The sequence below is a fragment of the Lampetra fluviatilis genome, chromosome 34, assembly GCF_964198595.1.
Source record: "Lampetra fluviatilis chromosome 34, kcLamFluv1.1, whole genome shotgun sequence".
Classification (NCBI taxonomy): domain Eukaryota; kingdom Metazoa; phylum Chordata; class Hyperoartia; order Petromyzontiformes; family Petromyzontidae; genus Lampetra; species Lampetra fluviatilis.
Genome location: NC_136308.1, coordinates 6,051,287 through 6,072,238, shown reverse-complemented (window position 1 = coordinate 6,072,238; position 20,952 = coordinate 6,051,287). Strand labels below are relative to the sequence as shown.

At 47.0% G+C, this 20,952-nt stretch overlaps 1 protein-coding gene across 1 annotated transcript in view; it reads left to right on the top strand.

The window, feature by feature from the left end:
* The window catches only part of EDEM1 (ER degradation enhancing alpha-mannosidase like protein 1), a 28,831-nt gene extending 20,616 nt beyond the window's left edge, over positions 1 to 8,215 (top strand). The window contains exons 10-12 of the mRNA XM_078872385.1: positions 333 to 429; positions 1,835 to 2,101; positions 5,227 to 8,215. Of these exons, the coding sequence (XP_078728511.1) occupies positions 333 to 429; positions 1,835 to 2,101; positions 5,227 to 5,316 (454 nt within the window). The 3' untranslated portion in view covers positions 5,317 to 8,215. The remainder of the gene's footprint in view (positions 1 to 332; positions 430 to 1,834; positions 2,102 to 5,226) is intronic.
* Positions 8,216 to 20,952: the final 12,737 nt, after the last annotated feature.

Here is a 20,952-nt window from a genome sequence, read left to right as displayed (position 1 = left end):
TCATTGTCTCATTGGCCTGCTGCAGTGTACAATGACATTTCCACCAATATGATTTCTGTTGAGTTGGAAGTCTAAAAAAAGGCTGGTGTGTATTATGCACGCAGTGAGGGTGATGCCTTGTGGTGTGCATTGCACGATGGGATGGCTGATCTTAATGGTCACAATCGGACCATTTTTATGGTTATAAATAAAACATTTCTGTATTACCCTTACTTGTTGTTTCCAGCCTGCACGCACCTTACTGCCAAAATGGTTTCTCATTATTTTATGGAAAGCCGATGGAATTGGCTGAGCCATCTCTCCCCCCCCCCCCCCACCACGGACGGACGCAGGTGCGGCTACGCGACGCTCCACCACGTCATCGACAAGTCCAAGGAGGACCGCATGGAGAGCTTCTTCCTGAGCGAAACCTGCAAGTACCTCTTCCTGGTACGTTGCCTCTGTGTGTGTGTACCCTTCACTGGCGCGGTCATCTGGAAGTGCCTGTGAGCGATGGCATGGAGTGGCGCTGCTTCCTGTTGCTGCTGATGCGGCGGACCCTGTCTATCTTATCAATTCACAGCTTATGCATGGGCATTGGTGAAATAGCGGGACAATGAATACATGTATTATTAGATACTGCTTGTTTACCCCTGAGCCTCATTTAACCTCATGACTGTTTTTACGGAAGTTCCTGCCAGGTTTGTTTTCGGCACGGGGCAATATTGCTATGTTTGTAATCCCAATTTAGTTATTTGCAGGTTATTTTTTCAGAAATGTTGGTCCAATGCCTGGTTACATTGCATGTAGTTTTTATTTTTTATCTGGGAGGAAACTGGACAACCCGGAGGAAATCCGTGCAGAACAGGGGGAGAAAGCGTACAAACTCCACGCAGAAAGTTGGTGCCTGAGTTGGCAATCAAACCCCAGACCCTTCTTCCTGTGAGGCACCAGGCTTGGAATACGTTTGCCGACAACAACACGTTTGGGCTCGTCATCCGTTCCTTTAACAAGTTAGGAAAAACCTTGCAATCATGTGGATTAAGTAACAATTTCCAACATGCGTGTCTGCTACAGTATTTAAGTAGTGGAGTTGAAACTGCTGGGGGGGGGGGGTAGCTGTCAGGGAAACACACATTTGCTCTGGTTTGTGTCTGCAAGCTTTGGGCAACCATTTAATTACTTTTGCCAGTTTTCAAAAGTGTGACATTTTCCTAAATAACAACACGACTCTATTCTACAGAGAACTACCAAGCTGTTAATTCTCATTCTTAAGCATTTTACCTGATCTGCAGGCTAGACCATGCCCTCTAAAAAGACAAACCTGTAGTTTGGAAATGGAAATGTGCTGATTTTTAGGGGACTGCTCATTCCTGTACAACTTCCGGTTCTCAAGTTATGAGCATAGTAACGGAAAAAATGGCATTCTGAAAATCAAGAGCGGTATAACGATGATGTGGGTAGCACACTGTGCTATGAACTTGGCAACTTGAGTTTGAGTCCCGGCCATGGCTAACATCAGTCACGAGTGATATCTGAACCGGTTCCGGGCCGCCCCTTCACCCATATGCACTGACCAGCATGGTGAAGTATGGTCAAGCAACCCCCATGACTGACACAGCGTGGAGAGTCCATCATCCAGCAGCGAGATAACACAAGTGCTGTAAACATTTTTTACATGATTATTATTTATAACGATGATGACGATGCTGAATCTCCCACACTGCCCTTGGCTGCCCCAGCCCCGATCCACTCCTCGTGCTCTCACGACGCGCGTTTGATGACACGCGTGCGCTATCGCAAGCGTGCGCACACCTATCGTTGACGAGCACACACGCGCGCGGTGCCGCCACAGCTTTTCGACATTGAGAACCCCGTGCACGTGGGCGGCCGCGCATTCATCTTCACCACCGAGGGACACCTGCTGCCCGTCGGCCGCCAACTGCGCAGGAAAAAGCTCGCCAGTGGCAGTGGCGCCAATGGCATCGCAGGAAAGGCCCAAGGAGCCTCGGGTGAGAGTGAAAGCGGCGACGCAGGGGACGCCTCCGCCGTCTGGCAAAGCCAACGATCCTGGACGACGACGACGACGACGGAGCTGCCTGGCGCTGCCCCCAACTCCAGCGTGAGTGCCTCCCGTCTCGGCAGCGCCGTTCGTCGTGTAGATGGGCGACCGCGGCGGGCACAGTCGGTGGTTCTAAAGCCTCGCGGAGCGTTTCTCGGCTCCGCTCATCGTGACCCCATCGTGGTACAGATGGCCGTGATTACCGATCATCGTGTGCTCATGCAGTGTCGGTGGCTTAATTTGCATATGGATAACAAAAAAAATTGGCAACCACAATTAAAAGCGTAACATGGATGGGGAGAGGAGTCAAGAGTTGAGAAACGCTGACCTAGAGGCCAGTAGGCGTGCGATGATGCAATCGTTCATCGGATAAAAATGGACTCCTATGCTCGTGATTCTTGCGGTGAATTGTATAGTATAAGAATCCGTAATTTTCGAGTCGTGTGTGTGCCGTGTGTAATGTGTGCGCATGACCCCCGCAGCCACGAGAGGTGGTAGATTTCACTGCCGTTAAAAAAATCATGTGTTCTTGACAAAAGCCCTGTGAAGCGGCACTTCCACGGGCTGTTCTCTGATTACACCGAGGCACAACACTCTTGAGATTTCCAAAAATTGATTATTCATCTCGTGATGTGATGATGCCAATAGAACGACTGCAATGCATTGTTTAGCAAAAATAATTTAATGGTCACTAAGGCTTTCATGGGGAAGCTCACAGCCAATAGCAAAGGGACTCTTGCTGAATTTTACTGCACTCACAACAGCAAAAAGTCCCCGTTATTTTCATTGGAATTTAATACGTCTGTGCTCCAGGGGCGATGCTGACTCGGAGGAATAGAACGGCAGCCTCGTGCGGATGATTTACAGAGGGGGGCGAGCACAAAGCGTGCACCGCTGCCGCCGATAATCGTCTCGGCATCGGAGGATTTGCATTGACGCGGCTCAAATAAGGAGTCGTTTGTTTCGCAGTGAGGGTGTAATTATCGTGCCGAAACATACGGAGGGAACCTTAATCAAGATGCGGCAATCATTTGCCTAACGTGTAAATGACGTGAATGTAAAGTAGAGAAATGTAAGAAGTAATTCGATGACGTTGCGTGCCCTCGCAGTGGGTTGTTATTTACACGGTCGGTTCGATGTCGATCGTACAGATACCAGAAAAGTAATGACTCATCGATACATTTGCATTTAATGTTTTTAATGTTGTGTTTAAAAATATGATTATTTTGAATTGATGCAAATTGTATGCTTATATTTGAGAGCCGTGGTGCAGTGGCTGTACACTAGGCTATGAACTTGGCAACCCGAGGTTGATGCCAGGTGACGGCTAACATAAGTGTCGGTGATATATGAATAAGGTCCTAGCGCACTGCCCTTTACTAATCCACACTGACCAGCCCCCCCCTATGGGTGGCATGGCATGGGAAGGCCTTCATCTAGCAGTGGATTGATATAGAGGCTTGAAATAATGTATATTTTAAATTACATTTAGAGGACAAAACGGTGCCAACAAGACAAAAGTTGAATTAGTTTTACTGATTATCACATTTAATTGTGACCCCTGAAGCGTGCAGGGGTGTGCTTCATTACATGCCTACTAAGTTACAATGCATCCCGAAGCCAGGCAAAATTTAAGTAATAATAATATTAAGAAGGTAGTAGAAAGAGACAAGAGCGATCTAAATGCCTGCTCACACCTAATTAGCAAACACGACGGTAGACTCTGTCCTGTGCATGGGACAGTCAAAACCATTTGAAAATGAAATTACAGCGACCCACCTTCACGCGTCTTTTGAAGTCCCACTCGTGCTTTTAATCACCGGAAAGAACGAGGACGTTCATATCAGGGTGGTCACATTGAATAATAGAAAAACCATTGGGAGGGTGCAGATATTTTTTATTTCCCCATTTCAAAGAATTGTTTTGACAATCCACGGCGCACGCTTTGAACAGAGCGACGATCAAAGAAAGTGCCACTGCTGTGTTGATTGAGCCACTTCTTGACTTGCCCAGTGACTTAATGTTCATAAAGGAATAATAAGATGTAGGTTCAACCCTGCAACTACTTGCTCACACCAACTGCTGGCAGAAGGGTCTCAACTAGAAGGGACGTTTCTAGTGCCAGAAGTCCTGTAAGGCAGGGGTCTCCAACTCCCGGGCCGCGGACCGGTACCGGTCCGTGGCCTGTTAGGAACCGGGCCGCACAGCAGCAGGAGGTGAGAGCGGTGAGTCCGCGCGTGGCCCGCCCCCATTATTTTATTATTTACCACTTCCATCCGTGCCTCTTTCCCGCACTGCGCACTTGTCTCAGTCACAGTGTTGGTAAGCCCACAAGCTGCTAACCCCTAGCCAGAATGAGTAAAAACACACGTCGCTGGAGAGCTTCTTTGAAAAGGGGGAAAGACCCAATGATGATCCCCCGCCCCCCCCCGGTCCGTGAAAAAATTGTCTTCCACGAAACCGGTCCCTGGTGCCAAAAAGGTTGGGGACCGCTGCTGTAAGGCATCGGATGCACCCACACTTTTTACCCCACCACATGCAACCTGCAGATTGACTTACCTGTGGTGCTGCTGGGTGGACAGAGGCAGAAGGGTGGGGGAGGGGGGGATTTAGAAACGTGCATCTAGTTACAACTGCCGCACTGGGAGTTCGAACTGGCGACCTTTGCATTACAAATTCACTGCGCTAACGACACGGCCGTAGGATAAACAGGGTTTAATTTTGACTTAAAGCTTTCATGACTGCGAGGAATTCATATTCTTGGGTCGTTCGGTGAAGTCGCGTAGATAGGTTCTGTTATTTTCTTTGAACCTATCTACGTGACTTTACGGAAAGACCCAAGAAGAATATAGGGTTTAATTTCTCACTGAATTACTTCCCGGGTCGCTGTTATCCTGGAGTAGGCATGTGACGAATAGCCGAAGCGAGAGGATGAGGTGGTGCTGGGTGCAGAAATATTGTCTAGGTAGCTCGCCCAGACACCCGGCTGAAAGTGAGCCCCAAGTACTCACAGTTTACCCCACCACGCACGACCTGGCGATTGACAGACTGTGATGTACCCATTTATTCTGCCGTGAAGGACAAGTGAGGGGGTTTTAAAAAAACGTGCCCATGGTAATTTTCTCCAGGGTGGTTTAATATCTCCTGTGTGTGTCTCTCTCTGTGTCTCTGTTTGTCCCTGGCAGTGTTGGCGGGTGAACCCGGAGAGAAGATTTTCTTTGCCACTGAAGCCAATGTACATGCAGCAGATTGAAAGCATGGTGGGGCTGCTGTGAATATGCCAGTAAATCTCAATACGTGCCTCATCCACGAGATGAATGTAGAAACAAAAAAAAACCTCAACTACTTTTCAACTGATGCGCTGGCACCTGTGGCTTGGAAAAATAAATGTGCAAAGGCTACAGCCAGGATAAACAAATAAGGGGCTACATCGGTAGCTGTGCACAAGAACACATACTAAAAAAAAGCCGAACCTGGTGCCTTGTAACAAAAAAATATATAATAGCCTGAGGATTTGGGGCTAGCTTGTCCATCTTGGATATTAATCAAATCGTTTAAGTTTCAACGAAGGGCTCGGCGAGTCTCAGAATTGTCTCTGAGGAGGGTCCTGCATCGGGATGTTTGGGCAATCCTATTTATAGGTGTTTTTGCACTTCTAAATTATTGAAGATCTGTTTGTTATGCAATCTTGTCAATGAGGAAAAAAAAAAAGCAAACCTCATCTTTCAACTTAATACAGTTCATTTGTCCGTTAAGATTATGCCTTGAGGCACCGCAGGGTAGGGAGAAATTCATCCGACTGTAAAGACGGCACTCTCAGCCGTACGCTCTGCGCACTGCAGAGGGGGCCGTTGCCCGAAACGTTACCCTGTCGCATAATGAAATCTCTTTAACGGGCAGTATTTATGACGAACGTGGTGAGAGTTTTTGTTGTGTGCGCTGTGCTCAAACAGACAAACATCTATGCAATAGGGATGTCTGATTTGTCTTGTTTTATGTCAATTTGTCGCTGTTGTACCGAGTTGTGAAAGTTTGCTGTTTTGTAAAGAGCAGAGTTTACATGTTCATAAGCAGTGCTTCTTCTGTCTCGCTGGCAGTGTTGTTGACCGTCTGACATGGGTTTTTGAAAGTTAAAACCGTGGGCTATTTATTACGCTTCGGGGTCGCTCTAAACCGGCGGACGTTTGATGATGCCTTTTATTCATTGATCGATATCCAGTCTTCCACTCGCGATAACGTGCATCACATCGTTTGTGTGATGTACGTATCCGTGTACTTCAGCGGACCAATGAAAACATGTACGGTCGCTCGGATATGAATACTGACAGGAAGTCGGGCACATCAGAGCCTTTTATCTATCGAGTGGCACGTTGCGACTGCCGCAAGCGTCGTTACGTTACGCATCGATTAACATCGATTCCAATGCGTCGAATCGCGCGCGTCAAACAAATGCATTACTATCGATTCGTATCTGCTGTACGTAGTTGGTTCACGTGACCCCCCACCCCCTGCAGCCACACGTGGCCTCAACATTCTCCACGGTGCTCAAAATTGTTTTTCTTATTGAACCGAATTACGACCCAGAATTGCCAGGGGGGTGCATCATCCTAGCCCTAGTCGGCATGGTCTCTGCACTGTGTCTCGTGCCAGGCCAGGTCCTGTTTTTTGCAGTCAGCCAGTGACTGTGACCCGTGGAAGACGAGGTGTGGATGTTCATCGTCTTGAGGGGGAATCGGTGTGGGCAGTGCCTTCCCCCGTGTAAGCACAGTCTACTCCAAAGTGGCCCCACAGTGACCCGTTTTTATTTTGATAGGGGTGGGGAATTTGCATCCACTGTGAGGTGGCCCGCAAGTTCGATTTATCCGACACGGCAAGCATCTTGGCTGCATTTATTGGGTGCACGATATCAATATTTTCACCAAAAATTAGACACGCACTTTATCCCTGAATTTAGCACGCGGAAGCCATTTTTCTGTCACTGCCAAGGGCCTCTTGCAGTGACAGAAGTGACCGAGGTGTGGGTGCGTTCGTGGGTGACCCGCCAAAGGTATTTGAACATTCATTTGGCTCTCGATAAAGCAGGGAGGTTCCCTCACCCCTTGTTTTTGTGACGAGGACGACAGCAGATGTGGTCCATTGGAGCACGACTCGGAAAAAACGAGTTGTGCGGGCAAAGAAACGATTTGCGGCAACAGCTGCGCGCGGTGACTTTTGTGGGCATCGTCGTACCCTTAAATTGGCTTGGAGTTATATGACTATATTTTTGAAAATTCAAATAGAGCTGTGATAATTTACAGATAATAAGGGTGGATATTTTGTTTATAACTAAAAAAAAAAATTCCTCTTGGGCACTTTTAATGCGCCGCTGCGAGACGTTAACTTTAATCGCCGAATGGATGAAAATATTCACGAGCTGTTCGTTACCGTCGTCTGATGTGGGGCGTTGGGCTTTTGAAGCCCTGTCCGTTATTGAAATTTGAGCCATAACCGTGCTTGAGAAAACCCACGAGGGCTAGAAGTTAGGCAAATATCCAGTTTTTTTTCTGGCTTCGTTTACAAAGCCAACACAGGACCACTGATCTTTTTTATAATTATTACACAAAGCAAAAGAACAAGTACTCTATTTCTGGTTGGTAGACAATCAAAATAACTCGGCCAATGTGTAATGATAAAACTCGTGTAAGTTTTCAAAGTTTATTGAAAATACAGCCTTAGCACACTCAAGTACAGTACGCGAGGACACGCTTAACGGCTCTGGCCATAAATGGTTGATTACTCTGAGCCAGTTGTAATTGAGAAAATGGATTGATAAATAAATGAATAAATAGAGTATATATTCTTTCTTATAATATAAGTGGTAATTGTGCCATATTTGTGTCACAAGCAATGGGGAGCAATATCGAAAATACGATGCGTGTAATGTGCCTTCGAATTGTGAAATAACGATGTCGAAATGATATTTTTCTAAATACACTGAAATAAAGTTATTGGTGCATCTATCGTATCGGCCCTGTGCTCTCTTCACAGTTGTATCGTTACGCATTTATTATAAAAAAAAAACGGGGATTGAGAGTGATATAGTGACCTGGTCTTGATAATTCTAGACGAGAAAAATGCTCGTGAAATCTCACAGCTTTGCCTCCCAACCCAAAGGCTCCAGTTGTCTTTCCAATATTTATCCCGATGTTTTATTTTACGCAAACGAATGCCAGGTTTCAACAAAATTGAGGAATAGGAGGAAAGTTTAGTTTTTTCTTTTTAAAGATTAGCATGGTGAAAATTGTAGTTCGTGGTTTCTTTTGACCATCAAAATACCATTTTAGTCGGAATGAGTCGCAGGACTGATGGACAACGTTTGACGTTCTCGTCATGTAAATGTGTAGAACCCATGTAACGATTATCACGTAACAGACCAGGTGGCTCAGCGGTAGAGAGTGGTTTGGAATCGCAAAGTTGTGAGTTTAAATCCTGCTTGGGGGTCAACTCGGTCCGTCATCCCTCTAGGGTTACTAATGAGTACAACTCCACAGTGGTTGTCCTATGGAAAGACTCGTCTCCCATTATAGGGACGTGGAATTTTCACTGTTTCGGGGCTGTAAACGGGAGATGACCACCGCCTGAATGCTCATTTGAACAGAAATCACTTTAAATTTTGATTTAAAGCTTTCGTGACTGCAGGGATTCATGTTCTTGGTTCTTTCGGTAAAGTCACGTAGAAGGGAAATAATAAAATAATACAAATATAAAACAATACAAATTCTCATGACGTTTCGACTGTAACACAATCAATCATCATCAGGTGTGAAATCCACAGCAAGAAAATTCGTGAGAATTTTTATTGTTTTATATTTTTATTATTTTATTATTTCCCTTCTACGTGACTTTACCAAAAGAACCAAGAATATAGAAATCACTTTGACGTTTTCATTCGCGCCACATTTAGCAGAATGTCTTTGGCCAGGAATCATTAAAATAATCCAGAGTTAGTCCTGTGTTCTGCAGCAGTAAGTCAACATTAACAGGTTTTATTTTTATTAGAGGACGTTAACAAAGACTATAGCCACACGGAATCATTAAGATTTCAAAAACTTAATGGGATATTAGACCATTTTTTTAGTATAAACACAGCTGGCATTGTATTTTTTTTATATATATATAGTGCAGTTTAACACGTAGGCTTTCGTGACCAATATCCATAAGAGGTTTTTGGGTTAGATCACGTAAATATATAAATGTGCCGTTAAAACCCGCCACCACCCAACTAGTAAGGGTTGTCACGTAAACAGAACGTGGCCAATTCGTCACTAGTACAGCACACCGGTGTGTTGGGGAGCCAATTGTAAATGTTGTGGCTTGGCTCACCAACACACCGGTGTGCTGTACTAGTGACTAATTGGCACGTTCTGTTTACGTGACAACCCTTACTAGTTGGCTGTGTCGGGTGGTGGCGGGTTTTAACGACACATTTATATACTTACGCGATCTAACTCAAAAACCTCTTATGGATATATAGTGCACTTTGCATTTATCTTCAGAATTGCCTCGTTCACGTAAACCAATGAAGCATTAGCAGGGGCTTCCAACCTTTTGTGTATAAAAAAAAAAAATCGTTATTCTTAATAATTTAATTGGATAATTTCTATACGCTAAGCTAATGGTCTTATAGACAAACTGCTCCCTGGTATATAATGTGGAATTTCAACAACTGATACATAACCACCAACAGATGACCACCGCTGTTTTAATGCAGCTTTTGAATTTCAGCGGCACTATGCCAAACTATTGTCCACTGACCAAATTAACGGGAAAACGTAAAGAGCGTTCGCTAAACGGAGGTGCTCTGTATGGAGTCGGCCCGCATCATCCTGAAATTAATGCGCGTCTGCCCTCCCTTTGGGGGCGTGGCCGGAGCGGGGGTCCCTCGGGACACGAGGCACCCTCGAACGGCCGCACGGACGCCCTGCGTCTCCCGCCAGCGCAGGAGCAGCACGACGGCCGGCACGGCGCTCGCCTCGCAGAACGCCAGCCCGTGCCCCATCGCCACCAGCCAGCCCGTGACGGCGGCGCCGGGAACCCTTCCCGGCGCCGTCGCCACGTCCATGAACACCCTGGGCGACACGCACACGCCGTGCACGATGGCCAGCGACAGCAGCAACGTGTGGAGCTGCCCCTCCGCCTGCGCCCGGCGCCGCGTGCACACCCAGGGCCGCCCCTTGCCGGGGCACCGCGCCCGGCACGCCGCCAGCGCCGAGCAGCTCGCCGAGAAGACGAGCGGCAGGCAGAAGTGGCAGCCGAAGATCCACCAGATGCGCGAGCGCTCGTACGCGGCGTGCAGACGCTCGGCGAGGATGCCGGCGGCCGCCCGGCGCCGGCGGGAATCGCCGCCGTGCGACGTCCAGCCCGGCCGCACCTCGCCGGCGAAGCCCGTGGAGCGACGACGAAGCTCGGGAGTCGGGCTCGCTCCGAACGTTGCTTCGCGCCGCGACCGGTTGAGCCGCGGAGCGAAGGCGGTGGCGGCGGAAGAAATTCCGAGCGCGAGGTCGGCGGCGAGCGACATCGGGCCGGAGGGGACGCCGGCGGTCTGGCCGGAGACGTCGGCGGAGGGAGACGGAACGAGTCGGAGCGGCGGCTCGGACGGGCTCCGTCCGAGGGCGACCAGCGGCGGCAGCAGCTCGGGGAGCGCGAGCAGAGCGGCGCCCGCCCAGATGATGGCGATCTTGCCCGCGATGGAGGCCCACGTCTCGTCGGCGCCGGAGTGCGTGGGCAAGAACGCGGCACGAAGCCGCTCCATGGCCAGGGCACACAGCGTGAACGTGCACACGCCCAGCACGAGGGCCTGTCAAAGACAACGGTCCCCCATGTCGCCTCTTCTTAACAGACTGCCGATGGGGCAAGTGCTGCGAGCGAGTAGCGGCTACGAAGGCCGGCACGGAAAACGACGAGTTGGGTGGCCAGCACCACGCCTGGCCGTCTTTGTCTTTTTTCGTAGTGCGGCCACCCGTTCTGTCAATGCACTGCTGGATGAGGGTATCCCCACGCCGTGCGGGTCGCACGAGTTATATGACCATACTTCACCACGCTGCTCAGTGCGGGTTGGTGACGGTAGGTAGGAGAGACGTGGGGGCATAATTACAGTACAGTACAATTTGGCTGCAATTATTCAAAGTTGTTTACTACACTATTCTCCCTAAGCCATGCCCCTGGGAGGCAGGACAGCACGTAGGTTATATAATGCTCGTGGTATGAGTGCTCTCTCTGTGTGCATGGGTTTCTCCAGGCAGTTTGTTTTTTTGCCACACGCAATGGTAAAATTAATAACAATGTCATTTATCCAGCAGAGCTGCAATGAGTCCCAAGCCTCTTGTTCAGGAGGGTACTAACATTGTGATATTTGGTCAATTCCATTTTAAAAAAGCTTTTGTTTTTGCATGTGGGAGGAAACCAGCTTTCCCAGACACAACTAACCACGCATTTAAAAGGATAACACTCCTTTTAAATGCCCACGCAGATGGATTGAAGAATCGGCTTCTTCTACTATGAGACATCTCCTTTACCAGTGGCAAAATATAGTAATAGGTTTTTACCCTTTCAACTGGTACAAAAACTGACACCTTTATACAAGGCATCATGTTTGCAATAACCACAACACAAGCAGTCAAAATGCAAACAAAAAGAAATAGCTCTGATAATGATATGCACTGTCCTTGAAGTTGATTGGTCCACACCCGAGACAGCTTTTCTTAGAGCCTAGTCTCCATTGGTGTTGGACCAGATGACGCCAAAAGGCGTACAACTCAAAAACAGTGCACTATCAGAGTAGTGAGAGCCCGGGGTAAGCATTTACACTATGAGACATCTCCTTTACCAGTGGCAAAATATAGTAATAGGTTTTTACCCTTTATTTTTGTTTGCATTTTGACTGCTTGTGTTGTGGTTATTGCAAACATGATGCCTTGGTATAAAGGTGTCAGTTTTTGTACCAGTTGAAAGGGTAAAAATCTATTACTATAATCAGCTTCTTGTATTCTGCCATCTTCTTCGCACCTCCAAATGGCACGGTTGTCTAGGTACGGTGCGAAAGAAGTTCAACGTATGGCACGTACATCTGGTCACCTTAGAGCCCCAGTGGGTTAGTGAGTGTAATACACTTGTGTGGTCCCGCAATCCACGTTGGGTCACAGGTGCGAGCCACCACAGTTTGACTGCAGTATTATTGATTATGATGATTAAGACCCTTGCTGAGAATTAGTCCTGACCACTCGGTGAGGTTTCCCCTCTATAAATGATGACCGCATTATTGATTCATGAAGATGTGGACTCTAGCGATGGGTCTTGATACTCGGTGAGGTTTTCCAATCTAAGCTCTCAGTGGTTCTTAACCTTTACTGCAGCCTTTCACCCCTTTTATTCTTGATCGTTAAAACAGTTATCATGTTAATAAAGACATACACTTTTATTAAACAAAGCGTTGTACTTACGAGCCCGTGCTTAATTTGTGTTTCGATGATTTACCTTCTAAACATTTTTTTGGCATGCCTCGCACCCCCAGAAAGGGCAACTTGCACCTCCACGGCATGCGTGCCCCCCCCCCCCCCCCAGGTTAAGAACCACTGCCAATCTACAGGTATCGTGATGACATACGTTACTTCGTGATGCTCCTTTGGTAGTGGTGCATAAGCACAATAGACGAACAAATAAGTAATATTTAAAAAAACTTTTTTTTTTAAAACACGCTTTAATGAAATGTAACGTACTCGTAATGGAAGAACTCCACGACTCCAGGAAGTGGCCCCGAAGCTTGCCATAACGTCAGGGGCCGTGTTGATTTACAGCTAACGTGAGTTGAGCGTGGACAATTAGACCCAAGCCGAAACATAACATATAAAAACTAATGTTTAAAAATATATATTTTTTAATGATAGAATATAGTATTGTCATCAGTATGACATACCTATACCAAGTTTGCGGTTGATACCACATTGGGAAGTGGGTAAAAATGTAGTTACAAGATTTGAGGATACAACAGACAGTGAGTTAATAAAAAGCGTGTAATAAAAAACTCGTCACCAACACTGCTTTAAAAGAAAAAAACAATCTGCGACGTTTCAGGCAGTGACCCTTCAAGTGCATTGAAGAAGGGCTATTGGCCATAACGCTGCCGATTTTCTCAAAATGTTTCTAATTGTTTTATCTTTTTAAGGCAGGGTTCTTGGGGAGTACGTTTAGGCAGGGGCGGTTTCTTCATTAGGGCGATTGGGCGACGCACCTCCAATGTCATTCAACCACAGAGTCACGCTAGCCGTCACTGTGCCTCTGGATATAGTCCAATCAGCGTCATGTCACGTTCTGTGGAGTACCGCCTCTTTTTGGGCGATTTCACTCCGGCTGAGAATCGCCCCGAGTGGCCCCATAGACTTACATTCAAAGATGTTTTTTTCGAACGGGGGGCGCTGCAATGCATTCTCTATGGCTTCCGGGAGGGCTCGCACTAACGTGCTTACGTCATCATACGTAAGCACGTTGCATCCAACAATATAATTTGTCGCCACCTAGTGGAATCTTTAATAAAAGAAACTTGAGTGGATTGTATTAATAGTGAGTATAGAAACAAACAAGATGTATTGTAAGAGTCACTTTATTTTTCATTAATATTAAAGAAGTGAAGTTGCCTTTACATGCTTAAGCTGTTAATTTATCTTTTGCATGGGTGGACCTTATCCTTATAAATCATCCAGACATTTGCCCCCCCCTGAGAGATTTTGCAGGAGCCGCCACTGCGTTTAGGTATTAATAATGGCAGTGTCACTAACGAATGCTGATAATGATATGACTGTTAGACCCCATTGAGAGGGGAAGCTTGAGACTGGATTGGGTCTGCCTCTGTACATTTCAATGGCATCGTCATTGTCCCATGGAGGATTGTTAGGATGAGTGGTTGAGTACCTTGCCACCATTGATGGTGAAGTTATACGATGTAAATTGTATTATAATAGCAGTACTGTTCATTCGTGATGAAGTTAACTGTGGACCCCATTAAAGAAGGGAGTCTGAGTTTGAGGTTTAGCATTTTTAAATATAACGGCTCTTGAGAATGGCAATGAGTGATTGCTGAGACTGTGGGTCTCGAGACAGTGGGGAGTAGTAAGTTCAGGTCAATTGTTTTGTTTCGCCAGGCGAGGACTCAAGGGACCAGGGTAGAGTATAAGTGTCACTTGTAAGAGTGACATCATCCTAAACACATGGCAATGACGGTGAAGTACGGTGCGAAAGAAGTTCAACTTACATTCTGTACAGCGTGGTCCAGATGTCTTGTGACCCCAATTTAATGATCTAAAACCTAATAATTTTTAAGTTAAGGTTTATTTCAAACGGTAAAGGATATGCAAAGGGTAAAAAAGTTAGAGGTCACAAGACATATGGACCGCCCTGGGCGTCATGCGTAACTGTGGCTGAGCAACAGCATGGGCTGGCCAAGAGGAAGTCTCACCCCTCACCTCACTCACCCCTCACTCACTCACCCCTCACTCACTCACTCGTCACTCACTCACCCCTCACTCACCTCCTCACTCACCCCTAACTCACCTCACTCACCCCCCACTCACCCCTGCCTCACTCACCTCACTCATCCCTCACTCACCTCCTCACCCACCCCTCACCCACCCCTCACCCACCTCTCACTCACCCCTCACCCCCCACTCCCCCCCCACTCCCCCCCCACTCCCCCCCCACTCACCCCTCACCCACCCCTCACCCCCCACTCACCCCCCACTCACTCCCCCCTGCCTCACTCCCCCCTCACCCCCCACCCCCTCCCCCCTCACCCCCCCACCCCCACTCACCCCCCCACCCCCACTCACCCCCCCCACCCCCACTCACCCTCCCACCCCCCACTCACCCCCCACCCCCACTCCCTCCCCCACCCCCCTGCCCCCCGCTCACCTCGCAGTAGCTCAGCGCCACGTGGATCTGGCGGCGCTCCGCGTGCCCCACGAGGGACGTCTCGGCCGCGACCGCCGCGGGCAGCGCGGCCGCGGCGAGGAGCCCCAGGGCGGCGCACAGAGCCCCGAGCAGCGCGGCCCCGAGCCCGCGGGGGGGGCCGCCCACCCCGCAGAGCAGCAGCAGCAGCACGGCCGCGTTGCCACCGACGCCGACCACGAAGAGCGCCGCGGAGACGCCGAGAGCGAGGAGGGAGAGCCACGGGCTGTCGCCAGAGACGGCGGAGAGCAGTGGTGGTGGTAGTGGTGGTGGTGATGGGTGGCCCGGTGGAGCCATGATGCTCTCTCCACCACCCATCTCCCCCTAGCCCCCCCCCCCCCCAAAGACGAAGATCCTCACCTCGCGTCGCCTTCACAGAGTGTCGGGGCGAGTGCCGTGAGCGAGTAGCAGCTGTGAAGGTCGGCACGGCACACGGGCGGGGTGGGTGGCCAGCACCACGCCCGACCGCCTTTGTCTCCCCAGTGGCGATGGGGTTTTTTTACGCACCGCACCGAGTACTCATTTGATAGCTTGAGTCGACTTGGGGGAGTTGGTGGTCCTGAGCGGGAATCGAATTCTGGACACCGGGATTCGTAGCGCAGCGCACGAACCGCGGGACACTACCACTCACCCCACACACAGACACAGAGAGACACACAGGCACAGACACACACAGAGACACACAGACACAGCAAAGAGACACAGAGATACAAACACACAGAGAAACACACACAGACACAGAGAGACACAGACACAGACAGACAGACACACAGAGACAGACAAACAGAGAGACAGAGACACACAGACACACAGCAAAGAGGCACACAGAGAGACACAGATAGACAGACACAGAAAGACACAGAGACACACAGAAAGACACAGAGACACAAACAGACACACAGAGAGACACAGAGACACAGAGACACACAGAGACAGAGACACACAGAGAGACGCGCTGCGTCGTCACCTTCGCGTCTCTCTGCTGTGAGAGACGCGGCAGGCTCCCACCGCGAAAGGCGACACCTGTAGCTAAAATAATGAAATATTCATTATTCCATTGGCCCCAAGTCGGTCGCGTTACGCGAGCCAGCGGTGTCGAGTTGCCCTCCTCTGATGCGCGTTCAGCAAGGGCTGCCTTTGTGCTTCTGTGTGTGTCTGTGATGGAGACAAAGGGGCCGGGCGTTGTGCTGGCCCTTCGATTTCCGTGCCGACCTTCGTAGGTGCTGCTCGCTAACAGCCACTTGCCCTCAATCGTCTGTTCAGGGTGTATACGGGGGAGGATCTTTGCCGGGGGTGGCCAGGTGTGTGCTGTGGCTATAATGTCCGCAACCAACATTCGGCTAACGTTGGCGCGTGATAAAATTATTTGACCATTCGTTGTTGGCCAAACGTTTCATGGGGATGTCGCGAAAATGCTAAATAAATCAATACAATATTTTTAGATTTTAAGTTTTCGGGACTGCAGGGATTGCCATTCTTGGTTATTTCGGTAAAGTCACGTAGAAGGGAAATAATAAAATAATAAAAATAAAACTACAAATTCTCACGACGTTTCGGCCACAACGCAAGCAGCCGTCCTCAGGCGAAGAACAGGGCTGTCGGAAAGACAGCGTCCTAATGAACACTGCTAAACTTGGCAGCGTATTTTTATGCTGGGTGGGAGGAGGAGAGAGCCTTGACAAAGGAGTTTACATATTGATATTCCCTTAAAGTCGCGGCATCTCTTCAAAAAGGTGAGAGACTCGATCAGTTGAGCCTTCTTATCACGAAGTTTGTTGAAGGATCTCAAAGTTATGTGGAAACCCTCCCCGTAGAGAGCTTTGTTCTTCACCTGAGGACGGCTGCTTGCGTTGTTGCCGAAACGTGAGAATTTTTAGAAAGTTTTATTTTTATTATTTTATCATTTACCTTCTACGTGACTTTACCGAAAGAACCAAAGAGTATGGATTCCAGAGGGTTCTTACACACCAGATAATCCGGTAATTTACTACGATACTTACCCAAGAACGTCTGTGTGTGCCGCGCGTGACGTCACTCCACGTCGACCAGCCCCCCTCATTAATAATCATGAGCAGGTGACGTCCTCCAAATGGACCCCCCCCCCCTCCGACATTAATAGCACTGGTCAACACACTTTTTCTGGCATAAGGTATTCCAACGGTTTTAAGGTAATTTTGGGGTGCTGATTCCAAATCTGGCATCAGTTTTTGTCTATCACGTCAGGTTTTTGAGATATCAAATATTGCATTTTCAATAAAAACTGCAGAAGAAAAATAATAAATAAATGTGGATATCTACATACAATTCTATTATAAAAACACCATCCTAAAAATACAGCAACATATTTTAACACTAAAGCAGTCACTGACTCGCAACAACTTGCAATCATAAGTGACAGTTAATTTCGGGTAAAATCAATGAAAATGGGGTATGCCGATAGCATAAAATGAGATGTGATAGAGCAAATCTGAGATCAGATTTGGTATCGGCACCCTGAAATTAGTCTAAAACAGCTGCAAAAGTCCAGGACAGAAAAAATGTTTTTTTTATTGACCAGTGTAATAATTAGCGGGTGACGTCACTCCACATGGGGGACCGAGGCGCCTCCTCCCCCCTCCTCGGCGTCAACTCACAACCCTCACTACAAAGGCAGAACCCTCACGTCACGTGATCTCCGTCACGCTACTGAGACATCAAAGTAAAAAGGACGTCACGATGAACAAGGTATTATAACCTTTAAAGGAAATAAGTCTGTGTCACCGCGCCCTTACAAATTGCAAACGAATGGATGCAATGAATATTACGCCGCGGTCTGCTTTTCGCTTGCAAGTTTCAGATTTACTGCAATAAAACCCGTCCTTGGACGGGCAAAAGGCTAGTATACAATAATAACGATTTATCTTCTTGGTTCTTTCGGTAAAGTCACGTAGAAGGGAAGTAATAAAATAATAAAAAGAAAACATAATAAAATAATTGTGAGAATTTTTATTTTTTATTTTATTACTTCCCTTCTACGTGACTTTACCGAAAGAACCAAGAAGATGAATCCCTGCAGTCACGAAAGCTTTAAATCGAAAAATAATAACGATGCATTTATGTTTTTTTCCAAAGACAGATGCATTGGGACGTGTGGAGAGACTTGATATTGGAGGGACAGATTATGCGAAGAAGGCATTCTCAATCGACGGGGTCATTCGTGCGTGCGCGCGTGGCTTGTGGCAGGTCGTCGGAATACGGGAGAAGGCGCGTGCGTGCAGAGGTAACACGTAAAGCTGCACACACAGTCAATGCACTACTTTCTGTGTCTGCCAACATTCCTTGGGCCTAAATTTCGATTTAAAGCTTTCGTGACTGCAGGGATTCATCTTCTTGGTTCTTTCGGTAAAGTCACGTAGAAGGGAAGTAATAAAATAATAAAAATGAAACATAATAACGTCGTGAGAAATATTTTATTATGTTTTATTTTTATTATTTTATTACTTTCCTTCTACGTTCCTTGGGCCTCTCTGCAGGCCCAGCGGGCTTGTTTGGGACTTTCACAACTTTTGTGCGAGCCATCAAACTCTCGACTGCAAACGCGCTGGATTAACATGCATGGACATCCACGTACAGAAAGGTTTAAACCAGTGGTTCTTAACCTTTATCTGCAGCCTTACATCCCTTTGGTTTCTCAATCGTAAAAAAAATGTTTCATGTTAATAAATTACACAGCTTTGATGAAACAAAGTAATTGTAATCTAGACTTAAAGCTTTCGTGACTGCAGGGATTCATATTCTTGGTTCTTTCGGTAAATTCTAGATTTGAAGCTTTCGTGACTGCAAGGATTCATACTCTTAGTTCTTTCGGTAAAGTCACGTAGGTAAAAAATGAAATTAATAAAAATAAAACAATACAAATCACGACGTTTCGGAGGCAACACAAGTCTCCGTCATCAGGTGGGACCGTCACAGCCAGATTTGCTGTACGTAGAAGGGAAATAATAAAGTAATAAAAATATAAAACAATTGTTTTATATTTTTATTATTTTAACAATTGTTTTATATTTTTATTATTTTATTATTTCCCTTCTACGTGACTGCATGGATTAATATTCTTGGTTCTTATTATTATTTCCCTTCTACGTGACTTTACCGAAATAACCAATAATAATATAAAGTAATTGTACTTACGTGCCCGTGCTGAATGTGTTTTCGACTATTTACCTTCTAAAATAAATCTGACATATCTCGCACCATCGGAAGTGCGTGCATCCCATGTTAAGAACCATTGGTTTAAAACGAAAAATAAAAGCATGCACAATGCTGGTAGAGTATACAATTAGGGTCCAGGTTTGTGGATTTGTGTTCGTTCATCCACAGTGTAATATGAACTTGTGATACATTTTGACGGCACACCTGAGCAAAAATACATTATTGGCTCCGTGGTAACGAAATTACAGGAATAATTGCAGGCAGACTGAGATCGCGATGGCAATGGGCTACTTAAATATATCCGCCAAGCTGCTGTGCACAAATATCTCGAGACAACAGCAAAACAAAATTCCAAAGGGAGGCTCGTGTTCAATTTGGTAATGATCAAGTTTTCTGTCCTGTGTTGTAATTGAATTTACAGTTGAGTTAACCATCCCATCACTCGCAGAGCGTGTGCTCTTTGTGTCAAGACACCTACCTTCATTGTCAAATTCAAATTGCGTGCTTCTGATGAATGTCTAGGAGTTGTATCGTATCCAGCAAACTCGAGGCGGTGATGGTGTTGATATGAACGTGCACGTTTACAACCTCTTGTCAATCCACTGCCAGGTACAGCCTCTCCCAACAACCACGTGGGTCATTGCACTATACTTCACCACTGCTGCTCAGCACGGGCTGGTGAAGGGGGGAGAACACACGTGGGGGTCCATAGAAGTGCAGTATAATGGATTTGCTTCACCGCCCTCTGCTGACTGCTATCGTGGCTCCAGTAATAAATGCGTGGCATTTATCCGTAAAAAAAAATTAACCGAGGCTCAAGGAATGTCTCGGTCAGGTGGCGGTCCTACATTTGTGATGTTTGTCCATTTCTGTTGACACGAGTGCTTTGTAATCTGACTCGATCGCGTTTAGTAGACACGTGGACTACTGCTCAGGACACACGCTCCCCCAGAGTAAAATAAAATAGACAAACTCGGCAACTCTTTTGCGAATGCGGTTTATTATTGTTATTACTGATCGAGGTATACGTTGCTCAATGATTACGCCTGTAGGTTAGTACGAGCCCCTTGTAGACGTGATTGCAGAACACACACAAGGCAACACACACACACCCACGGCATAAGACTTGATTGAAATTCGGTAGAAACAAGTATAACCCGTAAAAACAAAGTTTTTCACTATAAATCCTGTATATGCGTGGCGGCTAGAGTCCTCTCGTCCTCTGGCTTGAGATGGCTGCCACCTATGGGTCAGATGATTGCATGGCAGCATTAAGCCATTGGTAATTAAATATCATTTTTTTGTCCTAAAAAGTGTAAAATTTTGGAACAAAAATTTTCACGAACATTAATTGTCACGCACAACGAGTCTGTGTGGAAAATGTCAGCTCGATTGGATCACGGGAAGTGGGTTAAAAAACGACCGAAAGATTGGCACGGTCCTAAGCAAGCAAGCAAGTGAACTTAATATAAAGGATTTAATTACACCAGTTTCCCAAACTCCAGTCACTGCCAACTCCCCCACCACCACGCCTACGTTCTTCCGCATTCACAAACGTACTAACATTCAAATCAACTCGTTGCACGCTGCACAAGCCCGATGGTTGTTAAACACGTCCCACGTGACACGCTGCGTAAATAGAGCCGATTCAATATTAATAAACGGGCCGCGTGTGCGCGCGTTCCACGCGGGTTTAACGACTATTTTATATATTTTCGCGATCTAACCCCAAAACAACATCTAAT